At 47.6% G+C, this 12,500-nt stretch overlaps 1 protein-coding gene across 7 annotated transcripts in view; it reads right to left on the reverse strand.

Annotated features, from left to right (window-relative positions):
- The window catches only part of cdk14 (cyclin dependent kinase 14), a 146,455-nt gene that overhangs the window by 20,950 nt on the left and 113,005 nt on the right, over positions 1-12,500 (reverse strand). For all 7 annotated transcript variants that reach the window (XM_070551260.1, XM_070551258.1, XM_070551259.1 and 4 more), the window contains one exon: positions 6,114-6,264. In XM_070551260.1, the coding sequence (XP_070407361.1) occupies positions 6,149-6,264 (116 nt within the window). In that variant the 3' untranslated portion in view covers positions 6,114-6,148. The remainder of the gene's footprint in view (positions 1-6,113; positions 6,265-12,500) is intronic.

Genomic DNA, 12,500 nt, shown 5'->3' on the forward strand with positions numbered 1-12,500 from the left:
GGGTTAAATGTCTTGCCCAAGGACACAACGGCAGCATTCTCTGCTGGGATCGATCCGACAACCCTCTGACCACTGGACAACCCGCTCTACTCCTGAGCTACTGAACCCAGAGGCTGCTTGTGCAGCAGGAGGCGATGGGCGGTTAGGAGAAAGTAAAGCTCCGTTGCAGACAGGAGGAAACACGACCAGCTGACTGCAGAGAAGGTGCTCCGTTCTTCAAGTCCACCTTCAGATCAGGACATCAGCACAGAGACACACCAGGGGACGGATGGAGCTTCTGCTTTCAAGACCAGCAACGCTGAGAGGATTTTCCACGTTTCATCTGTTCTCTAAAACAATGAAATAACCGTCACTATGATTCCTTAGGCTGGTGTGTGTGAGGCTCTTATCTTCAGAGCAACACCGTGATGTTTCAGGGCCGTCCTGCCTCTACAAGGGCTGCTGACTTATGTGAAGAACAGCCAGGTGACCCGCAGAACCACAGAACAAAGTAAAACCAGAGTAGCTGTCCTCAGCAAGTCCAGCGCTCCAGCAATGATCTGATTCTACAGATGTTTCCTGAAACGTGACAACCTGCAGAGAGAGGCGTGCTGCCAGGTCACGTCCTTTACGGAGTCATATGTCCAAGGAAGGTCCCGCCTTTCTCTCCTTTGATTGGCTGTTTCCTGTAGCAGCAAACCGTCTTCCCTCGCTAAGAGCAGACTGTCCTCCGGCCAGCAGCAGAGCAGCTATTTGGGAGTTTTGTGAGAAAATGCTGACTTACAAACGGCTGCTTTGGGCCCTGGCAGGATGGGCTGGGGTCTCCATGCCCTGGGTGGCATTTTGGCAACAGAGGTGCCTATTGGGGCCAGTAGGGGAGCTGGCTCCCTGGAGGGCTAAGCCCAACCAGCCATTCCTCCCCATCCCCACACATTTCTCTCCTCCTGCTCCCTCACATCATCACACAAGCATACACATAGGACCTTGGGGGGTGGACCCCATTTCCGTATTCCTGTGGCAACCTGCACCCCCCCCCCCCCACCCCCCCAATTTTATTTGCACCTTATACACTTCCACTGATGACATTCCACACAAACACACACTTAGGGCCTTGGGAGTGAGCACATTCAACGGCATTTGGCAGGGGGATTTCTCAGCCTCCTCCTGAGTGCCGGTGCCCACTTCCAATTTTAAACTGTACTTAGACACCGAGGGCTGTGGGTGCAAGTGGGGTGGTGCGGTGGCATCAGCTGGCATAGGCCAGACAATGCCCGCACTGCCCGCTCACCACAGCCATGGAATACACCTCATCAACACTCACTAACACCATATTGGAGCAGGTGGAGGGAGACTAGGGGTCTTAGCACACCTCTGTTGTTGCTTGGCTTCCTGGGGCTGGAGGCTAGGAGGGAGATCTGGCCGTCTGGTTGGGGTCTGGGGTGGTGGGTTGCTGTGCTCAGCGTTGGGCGGGGGAGCCTGCTCATCAGCACCCCAGCAGAAAGGGTCTAACTCTGGTAACCGGTGATGGTGTACCCCATGTGCAGCAGTACCGGGACCAGAGTGAATAGGGTGTGTATGGGGAGCATGAGTGGGTGTCCGGCGTGCACTTTTGTAAGTCTTTGGTTGTGTGTGCATGTGTGAGCATGAGGGAGGGAGTGTGTGACTGTGTTTGTGTATGACTGTATATGTCAGGTGGGGCCTTTGACTCCTCCCCTCTCCTGGAACTTCTTTTGATCATATACATCTTCATCTCCCCTCCCCCTGCCACACCTGGTGTGGGGTGTGGTGCCATGGTCTGCCTGAGTGTTCGTGGCAACCGGGTCAGGGGGTTTAAGATTTTTGGCATCTGCCTGATCAATCCTGGTGGCTACCTGGTGAGGTCTGGGTCCCTGGGCTCTGCTGGGTCCCCAGCGGGGGTGGTCGAACCTGGGTCCCGGGTCATTGGGTCCCAGGCTCGGCCGGCTAGGGGGTGGGAGGCTGTAGACGGCCCTGTGGGCTTGCCGCTGATATCTCCCGGGACTCTGCCGGCTGCTGGTTGTGGCCCCCCGGGGTGATCCTCTGTGCCTCTTGAGGGGGGTGGGGGCCTTTCTGGTTGCAGTCTCCTTGGGGTTCCTGTGTTCTGGGGCAGCGCCTGGATCTCTGGGACTTGGAGCTCCCCCGGTCTCCTACGCATCTTTGGGGGGCAGATCTGTGGTCCCTCACACTCTCTGTTGGACGCTCCTATAGAGAAACCTTACATAAACAAGCATGTGTACACACACAGGTGCTCACATGGTGCTCTCATAAGTATGGGCTTGGGCACTTTCAACATGTCTTAAGGCTGTGGTTGCCACTAAATGCACTGTGCTTTATTATCATGATTGTTCAGTTAAACAATGTTGATTTTATATTTCATCATCAGGTTGACGCGGTGATAGCTTGCTCCTGATGTATTGTTGTGTGTCCCTTTTCTGCAGGTCTAGAAGCAGACTCTTGTTCATCATTGATTGTTTATTTAACCCTAACCCTAACTGGTGAAAATAAATCATAATCAGCTTCAAATGATATTTTGATGAAATGATACACGTTAGACCAGATGATGAGAGAGCCTTAGCAGCCTTAACCTAGCCACTAGTGAAGACACAAGAGCCAATAAGATAACCCAACAGATGTGAAGTCAGTCAGATAAGTGCAACAAGATTTTTTTCACATTTGAGGCTTTTCATGTCCTTTTATGAAAGAACTGAAACTGGTTTGTTGCTAAACAGGACAAACTGGTTATTACATCACAAAACTCACATTTTCTTCAGGATCTGGCAGCAGATATAAAAACCCTGCAGACGAATTGCTACTACATGAAATAGCCAATCACAGGTGAGAATGGCGGGACACTCCTTGGACATCCTACGATTCCCAATGATGCTGCCAGGTCTGAGTGGTTTCCAATCCAAGATGGCCGCCGCTGCTACCCGACTTCAGCAGTGGTAACAGACCATGTGAGAATACTCTAAAGCAGTAATGATGCAGTTATGAGCACCTTGGAAAGCAGGTGGGTCTGGCTGCAGCCCCCTGAGCCGGAGACATGGAGCTGCTGTGGTCGGGTCACCTGCTGGTTGGATGGAGAACCATTGCCTCCTCCAGCAGCCCGGTTGCATCAGCTCATCTTGTGAATAATGCAGAGTCATGAATAAACATGGAGCAGTGTGGTGTATTACTGTAAAAGAGAACCGTCTCTGTCTTTGTTCCTCTGCTCTCTCGTGTCCCGCCTCCATTTAACCTCCACTCCGGTCTCTTTCTGGTTTTCTCTTTTCCCACCACAGGAACGCTCTTTCTTCTGTTCCTGCTAAAACCAAACACTCCCACTTTCCCCCACCTCTGTCACTCCTCTTCTCCTCTCTGGTCGCGGTGCTGACACACATTGTGGTGCTCTAGTGTCTCAGCACCACCTGGTCGGGCCCTGCCTTCACTCTTCGCTCAATAGCTGCTGGGTTTCCTCAAAGGCAGCCATCCAGCCAGCACAAAGCCTGCCCACTGGGAGAGCGCGGGGGTTTGGGGGGGTTGCTGCTTTTGCTCTGCTCCATCTGAAGCGGCCAGCCTCCTCCACCTTCTATAAATAATACAGTACTGCCTCAAGCCCTGCTCCTGCTGCAGCCTCGCTGATCAGGAACAGACCTCCACCCAACAGCTGACACAAACCTGAACACCTCAGGTCGGTCAAGAATCTGATGGGACCACAAGACCTCTGAAATAGTAAGACCTACGTAGAGATGTCCACCCAAAATGCACTGCAGCATATTTAGAGAAGCCCTAACAGCTGCTCCAGCCGTCAGCATGGAGGTGGAGGGCTGATGGTTTGGGCCCCTGTCAGTCACTGAGTCCACCATGAACTTGGGTCAGAAACAAGTACCATGATCCAGACACATCAGCAGATCTACAACAGAACCAAGGTTCTGCTGATAGACTAGACCAGACTGGATTGGGGCAGATGAACTTAGCTTCGACAATTTCTGATTTCTGAGATGAATTCCATAACATTTAGGTTTTTGTTAAACAAACATGACTTGTTCAGTGGTTATTTCATAGTGTAACGTAATGCCTACAACCCCCCCCCCCCACACACACGCATATATATATATATATATATATATATATATATATATATATATATATATGTAACGTCCAGCAATGATCAGTGTTTAGGTACAGTTTGACCGTTCAACATCTGGTCAACATCTGGTCAACATCTGGTCAACATCTGGTCAAAAGGGAGACACGAGACTGCACGTGTTCCCTTTAAAATGGCCTGCCTTCATCCTATCAGCTGGAGCTCAGAGCCTCTCTGCAGCTCTGAACACGTGATAACGAATCTTATCGTCCTACAGGACTCTTCATGCCTCCATATAAGGAACACTCGCAGCTCGGATTAGATGTTAAATCAAAGAATGATTTCCTAAATTAAATATGAACTTCTACAACTTATAAGTTAAATAATCATTAAATAAACGTTTGTTTATTGCTACTTATAATAATTATAATATAATGAAATGTTTCATTAATCTGTGCTCAATGACTGAAGTGTGAAATGAATGTTATGTTATGATTACAGTGATTGAAACATGTTTCAGCGTGTTGATATGACGAGGTCGTCACCATTTGCACTCACACAAGGACAAAGTAAAGTTAAACTCTGACACACAGATAGTCCTTTACCCAGATCAGAGCCTCCGGATCAAAGAAGAACTTGAGAAAGCCCGGAGAGTGAAGACATCGTGATGCTCGTGGTCATCGGGGCGGTGACCCCCAGACTGGAGTGTACAGTCGGTAAAGACAGCTCTCCCTTGCCCTGCCTCCAACATGCCTCCATCTAAAAGGCTAGGTTATCCAGAGTTATCTCTGTAGTTATGCTGCTATAGGCTTAGACTGCTGGAGGACACACTGACCACTTTCCACACTCGACTACATTCACTGCTGCTAACCACTTAAACATTCTCCCTCTCCTGATAATAACTTTTTGCTCTCTTTGACATTGGATGTGCTACTACTAGTTTACCCGTTTAATTATAGATCCACTAGGATAAATACAATAAAGTTTATCTTTCACCACATAGAATATTTACTAAGAAACCACAATGTAACCTGTGTGTGTGTGTGTGTGTGTGTGTGTTTACGTGCGTGTCTTTGTGTGTGTACGTGCGTGTGTGTGTGTGTGTGTGTGTGTGTGAGTGTGTGTGTGTGTGTGTGTGTGTGTGTGTGTGCGCGTGTGTGTGTGTGTGTGTGTGTGTGTGTGTGTGTGTACGTGCGTGTGTGTGTGTGTGTGTGTGTGTGTACGTGTGTGTGTGTGTGTGTGTGTGTGTGTGTGTGTGTGTGCGCGTGTGTGTGTGTACGTGTGTATGTGCGTGTGTGTGTGTGTACGTGTGTGTGTGCGTGTGTGTGTGTGTGTGTGCGTGCGTGTGTGTGTGCGTGTGTGTGTGTGTACGTGTGTGTGTGTGTGTGTGTGTGTGTGCGTGTGTGTGCGTGTGCGCGTGTGTGTGTGTGCGTGTGTGTGTGTGCGTGTGTGTGTGTGTGTGTGCGTGCGTGCGTGCGTGTGTGTGTGCGTGTGTGTGTGTGTACGTGTGTGTGTGTGTGTGTGTGTGTGTGTGTGTACGTGTGTGTGCGTGTGTGTGTGTGTACGTGTGTGTGTGTGTGTGTGTGTGTGTGCGCGTGTGTGTGTGTGCGTGTGTGTGTGTGCGTGTGTGTGTGTGTGTGCGTGTGTGTGTGTGTGTGTGTGTGTGTGTGTGTGTACGTGTGTGCGTGTGTGTGTGTACGTGTGTGTGTGTGTGTGTGTACGTGTGTGTGTGTGTACGTGTGTGTGTGTGTGTGTGTGTGTGTGTGTGCGCGTGTGTGTGTGTACGTGTGTATGTGCGTGTGTGTGTGTGTACGTGTGTGTGTGTGTGTGTGTGTGTGTGTGTGTGTGCGTGTGTGTGTGTGTGTGTGTGTGTGTGTGTACGTGTGTATGTGCGTGTGTGTACGTGTGTGTGTGTGTGTGTGTGTGTGTGCGTGTGTGTGTGTGTGTGTGTGTGTGTGTGTGTATGTGTGTGTGTGTACGTGTGTGTGTGTGTGTGTGTGTGTGTGTGTGTGTGTGTGTGTGCACCTCCTGCATGGTAAAGACCACACACCTGTCATGCAGCTGTGTGCAGGATGCCGTCCCGGGTCAGTGCTTGCTGCCAGACGAGGCCTTGCCGTGGCTGTTCTTTCGTGCGCACACGTGAATGCTGTCGCCGCTCTCCGTCTGCAGCTTGACGTTTGGTACCGTGAAGACAGAAGACACTGCAGGGGGACAAGATGCACACACTTCACAAGCAAGAAGAAGGTTTCTACTGCTGATTTATCTATAACTTCATAATTATGTGAATATGTATTTGCTGCGGCTCACATGTCAGTGGTTTAATGTCTATGATGGGATGTATTTAGCTGCTTGATGACGACCTCGCCTTTCAGCGTTTCACCGTCTGGGTCACACGGCTAGGAGGATTAATACTCCTACCTTAGACCCTTCCACACCAGGCTTAGGCAGAAACCTGACGTTACTGAACAGAGTCGACCGAGGGCTTCTGATCCCATCAGAATCACCAGAAACACATCTCATCATTTCTTTTAAACGCTGGACTCCAGCAGCAGAAAACCTCTCCTCTCAGATCGACCCTCACACAAGTCACACCATTCTGCTCTAAACAGGACCTACAAATGATAAAAATCATTGTGAACACTTTGATGTTTGACTGCATCCCCAGGACATCAGGCGTTAGTCTCAGTGGGCCGTTTGCTGCAGCGACCCTAACCCTCCGTTCATCTCCAAGATCTTGGAAAAGGTTGTGGCTAAACAACTCACAGCTGCTCTTGATGAACATAACATCTATGATAGCTTCCAGTCAGGTTTTCGTAGAGCTCATTCTACTGAAACGGCTCTTCTTAGGGTCTCTAATGACCTTCTGACTCACAGTGATGCAGGGGACTGTTCTGTTCTGGTCCTGCTGGACCTGACTGCAGCCTTTGACACTGTTGACCATCACCTGCTACTGGAGAGGCTGAGAGACTGGGTAGGCCTATCAGGGTCTGCTCTGGAGTGGTTCTCCTCTTATCTCTCTGAGCGCTCCTTTTCTGTGGCCGTCTCCAAGTTTAGGTCCTCCACCACCTCTCTTACCCATGGTGTCCCACAAGGTTCTGTGCTGGGGCCTCTGCTCTTCCTCCTCTATCTGCTTCCTCTTCAGCACATCCTGAGCTCCTTCAAAGGAATCTCCTACCATCTTTATGCAGATGACATCCAACTGTACATCTCCTTTAAGCCCCATGAGATGTCTAAGCTGCAGCTGTTACACACCTGCTTAGACTCTATCAGAACCTGGATGGTGGGAGCTTTCTTCAGCTGAATGAAGATAAGACTGAGATCCTCATCTGTGCCCCAGACAAGCTGGTTCCCAAAGTCAGAGACTCTCTTGGTCAGCTTGCTTCTCACACCAAACCTTCTGTCAGGAATCTTGGCGTGACCTTTGACCCAGCTCTCACCCTGGATTCTCATGTCAGTTCTCTTGTTGGCTCTTCCTTCTTCCATCTCAGGAACGTTGCTAAGCTGAGTCCCATTCTGTCCCGCTCTGAACTTGAGACAGTTCTCCACACCTTCATCTCCTCACGCTTAGACTACTGTAACTCTCTTTTCACGTGTCTGAGCAGAACCTCCCTGAACCGTCTACAGGTGGTTCAGAATGCCTGTGCTCGGCTTCTGACCAAGTCCTCCAAACACACCCACATCACCCCGCTTCTCCTCCAGCTTCACTGGCTGCCAGTCAACTTCAGGGTTCATTTCAAGATCCTGGTTCTGGTCTATAGGGCCTTACATGGACAAGCACCATCTTACATTGGTGATCTTCTCAGTCCCTACACCCCCAGCAGGTCCCTGAGGTCCAGTGATCAAAGCCTACTGAGCCTACTCCCCCAGAGCCTGAGATCAGTGGACTCGGTGGTCTCCTTTAAACTAACCTGTTCAGGCTTTTGTATGACCTTCTTCACCACCCTCTCTTTGTTCTGCTCTCCCCACCTATTCCACCTTCCTCAGGATCCACTGATTTCCCTCTTTCCTGTTCACTCTCTCTCTTTCTTTACGTTTTTAATCTCAATTGTCTATTTTTGCTCATTTTGAATATATTATTAACCATTTTCTAAATGCTTTTTTATATTTTTACATGTTTTGTTTTTGTGAAGCGCCTCGTGATTTTTATCGTGAGAGGCGCTATAGACATGATTTCTCCTCCTTCTTCTCCTTCACACACAGGGTTAACCCTAACCCTCAGCGCTTGTGTTGTGAACGAAAACACAACCCTAACCACCGATGAGCTCAGATGTGAAACAGCAGCAACAAGATCAGAAGGAGACTCACTGAAGGGTTTCAGCCCATTTAGTAGATATTCAGATGAAAGTAGTGAAGCTTGTTAAATGACACACACTCAGACTCACTTAAAGATATCGGCCAGAGGCAAAATTCCTCTGAACAGTGTGTGTAAAGAAGTATTAAAACCTCAGATGAAAAAGGTTTTTGGATTTTCACGGCTGGAATTTAAAGAAAATCTGATATTTGTGACCGGCGCGGGAAAAACAGAAGCTAACTTCCGGTCTAAGGCCTGGGCAGCTGGTGACGTTTCACATGGAGCTCTGCTGAAACAGCTGTAGTAAACAACGCCTGACTCCGGTGATTGTGCGTTAGCGTTATAGCAGAACAACGTGTCATCAGTCAGATGTAGCTTCTGAAGCCTCTGCTAGTCGCTCACATTTGGTTTTTCTCTGGGACACGGCGAGCAGAACGGATTACCGGAGACGTTCAACCGAACTCCGTGCCCTGCAGCTGGATATCAGAACCGGAGGTGCAGACATGCTTTGGACCGTTTCACTCAGAAAACCCGCGGCCCGATTAGGACACCGGGGACGATTCTGTTGTCTTCAGAACCAAAACCGGTACAGTTTGTTAAAGTTTGTTAAATATTTCATGTCTGCTCCACCGTAGCTTTCAGTTAAGTTCTCAGCTGATTAGCTCCATCATGTTGTCCCAAAACAATTCAGTCATCTACAGACGAGTGAACGTGTTGCCAGCTTCACCGCTGGGTGTATTTATTAATATAACATCGGAAAATATTTAGCCGATTGCTTACCAGAATAAATCTTCCTGATGCTATCTCGCTAGCTCGGTTCGTTGTTTTGTAATCCAGGATGACACGGAGGTTCTACCGGTCCTATAGGAGGTTCTACCGGTCCTATAGGAGGTTCTACCGGTCCTATAGGAGGTTCTACCGGCCCTATAGGAGGTTCTACCGGTCCTATAGGAGGTTCTACCGGCTCTATAGGAGGTTCTACCGGCCCTATAGGAGGTTCTACCGGCTCTATAGGAGGTTCTACCGGTCCTATAGGAGGTTCTACCGGCCCTATAGGAGGTTCTACCGGTCCTATAGGAGGTTCTACCGGCCCTATAGGAGGTTCTACCAGCCCTATAGGATGTTCTACCAGCCCTATAGGAGATTCTACCGGTCCTATAGGAGGTTCTACCGGTCCTATAGGAGGTTCTACCAGCCCTATAGGAGATTCTACCGGTCCTATAGGAGGTTCTACCGGTCCTATAGGAGGTTCTACCGGCCCTATAGGAGGTTCTACCAGCCCTATAGGAGATTCTACCGGTCCTATAGGAGGTTCTACCGGTCCTATAGGAGGTTCTACCGGCCCTATAGGAGGTTCTACCAGCCCTATAGGAGATTCTACCGGTCCTATAGGAGGTTCTACTGGTCCTATAGGAGGTTCTACCGGCCCTATAGGATGTTCTACCAGCCCTATAGGAGATTCTACCGGTCCTATAGGAGGTTCTACCGGTCCTATAGGAGGTTCTACCGGCCCTATAGGAGGTTCTACCAGCCCTATAGGAGATTCTACCGGTCCTATAGGAGGTTCTACCGGTCCTATAGGAGGTTCTACTGGTCCTATAGGAGGTTCTACCGGCCCTATAGGAGATTCTACCGGTCCTATAGGAGGTTCTACCGGTCCTATAGGAGGTTCTACCGGTCCTATAGGAGGTTCTACCGGCCCTATAGGAGGTTCTACCGGCCCTATAGGAGGTTCTACCGGCCCTATAGGAGGTTCTACCGGTCCTATAGGAGGTTCTACCGGCCCTATAGGAGGTTCTACCGGTCCTATAGGAGGTTCTACCGGTCCTATAGGAGGATCTATTGTTGAAAAATTGGGATCATCTTTTAGATTGTGTGTGTGTATGTGTGTGTGTGTGTGTGTGTGTGTGTGTGTGTGTGTGTGTGTGTGTGTGTGTGTGTGTGTGTGTCGTAGCTTTCACAAATGACTTGTTCTTTACCGGAGCTAACACGGTTAGCGCTGCGGCTGTCGTGCTAACGGGACTTGACTGCTGGAGTCCAGAAGTACCGGTGCGGTTCTAGATGGATTCATAGATGTAGGTTATTATTTTGGATCAAACCTGTTAGTTAAAAACTAGGGCTGGGACTTTAACGCGTTAATTCTGATAAATTAATTAGAAAAAAATCACGCATTAAAAAATAACGCATTTAATCGCAGCTTGCATTTCAAGCACGGCGGAACCTTTGTCATTGCACGATTTCCTCGTAGACTGAATATCACTGACGCACACAACAATGCACAGTGCTACTGGCTACTAAAACGGAATAAAAACAGAAAGAAGTTGCCTTGCTTGGACTGATGCAGGATTTAGGAAACACACCGCCTCTTTTCTTAACTTGGAAAAACAACTTCCAGACAACAACGGAGTCCGTGTCGCGGACATTTTTCAGAGATCGTCTCTGCTGCGGCTGCCCGGTGGCACCGGAAACTTTACAAAAGTTGCGGTAAGCTATATTTTTATCATTTACGTAACATCTGTGCAGCGCTGAAAGCACCAGACAGAATAATTCTGTGCCCTAACAGTAGTTTATGAAAGTAGTCAGACAAACGTGACATCAGGACTTCCCATGTAAGGAAGGTCCGCTCACCTGTTCGTCAGATCATTATTTCCTCGCCATGATCTTTTATCTTCCCATCATCCTCCAGTCATCCAACTGGAACCAGTTAGTGTTCCTGATCATTCTCAGAATATGCCACGCCTGCTCTGGTGTTAAAAGTTAGTACAATTAAGTCCTAGATCATATTTGTGCCTGTTCTACTGTCATTTTGAAGGATTATTATTTATATATGTGTTTTTACTGCATTATGAGTAGAAATGCTAATACTCCCAATTATACAAACAAGTGAAACTGGAAAAATTTGAATCTGGTGCAAAGTAAAATTTATTTCAGTCATTCAAGTAGACAGAGAGACTATTTAAAGGCTCAGGAACCCTTTGCAGGTGTTTTCTATTTGTAATTATAAATTTTAGTTTAATTGGGTTTTGTTTCATATCACACAGTGACATTTGAATAATTAAAATGCATTTTTTATTAAAAGCTTTAGTTTACAGTAATAACCATGTCTAATGTTTGATTCTCTGTCTCATAATTTTTATTAAAAGTTTTGCTTTGAGAGCACATTTTCCTGAACGATTAAAATTTAGATTAATTAATTAGAAAGCCTCTAATTAATTAGAATAATTTTTTTTAATCAAGTCCCAGCCCTATTAAAAACACGTGTAGGACACGGACATGTAGCTCAGACCTTTAGCTGCAGCTGTAAACACAATTTTCTGTTTTAATTAGGAACACGATAGTAAACACAATTCATTGATTTACCATGCTAGCAACAGCAGCTAGCTAGTATGATGTGCGTGAGTGACGTGTGCAAAACACGGTTCTTCACTGCCTGAAGGAGAACATTTTGATTTTATGTAAAGACTTATGACTAAATTCCTTAAAGGGGCATTATGGAAGTGTGACAGCCAACACATGTATAGAAATAATAAATGTCTTCTTCATACGTTCTCCTGCAATGCCCTGGTCCTGTAGAATGAGCCCTGGCATTTTTACTGTGATTGCCTGTTTTTCTGTAAAACCACAGAAAAAGAGAGATGCTCGGGTCGAGCAGGCTGCTTCATGCGCGTTCACGCTCAGGCATCGCCCGTAGCATTTGCTATCCGTAGCTTTAGCAGCAGAGAGAGAGGCAGTGCCACTTTGTCGCTGTTCCTAACGCCTAGTGACAAAGCTAGCTACATTTCTGAGGACCCTTAGCTACTTTCTGTAGAACTTTCTTCTAGATATTTCCTGCTAATTAGCAACAAAACAGCCATTTTCACTCCGAACCGTTCTTTGAACGTTGTTTCAGCTGTCATCAAGGATATAAATGTTACACATGCTATGAATGTTACTGGTGTGTAGCTCACCTTGTAAGATGTCTGACTCCCATGCAGGAGAACCAGGCTTGATTCTGGATGTGAACATAGTTTATTTAGAGTTTCTTTTTTACATTAATGGTGTATTTTTTTACAGTAAGACGCCCAAATTTTATTTGAGACTCGCCGAACGACATTGAATTCACAGATAAAAAAGATGTGGGTTCAACTTTCATTTTGGAACAATTTT

Source organism: Nothobranchius furzeri, chromosome 5 (assembly GCF_043380555.1).
Source record: "Nothobranchius furzeri strain GRZ-AD chromosome 5, NfurGRZ-RIMD1, whole genome shotgun sequence".
NCBI lineage: Eukaryota > Metazoa > Chordata > Actinopteri > Cyprinodontiformes > Nothobranchiidae > Nothobranchius > Nothobranchius furzeri.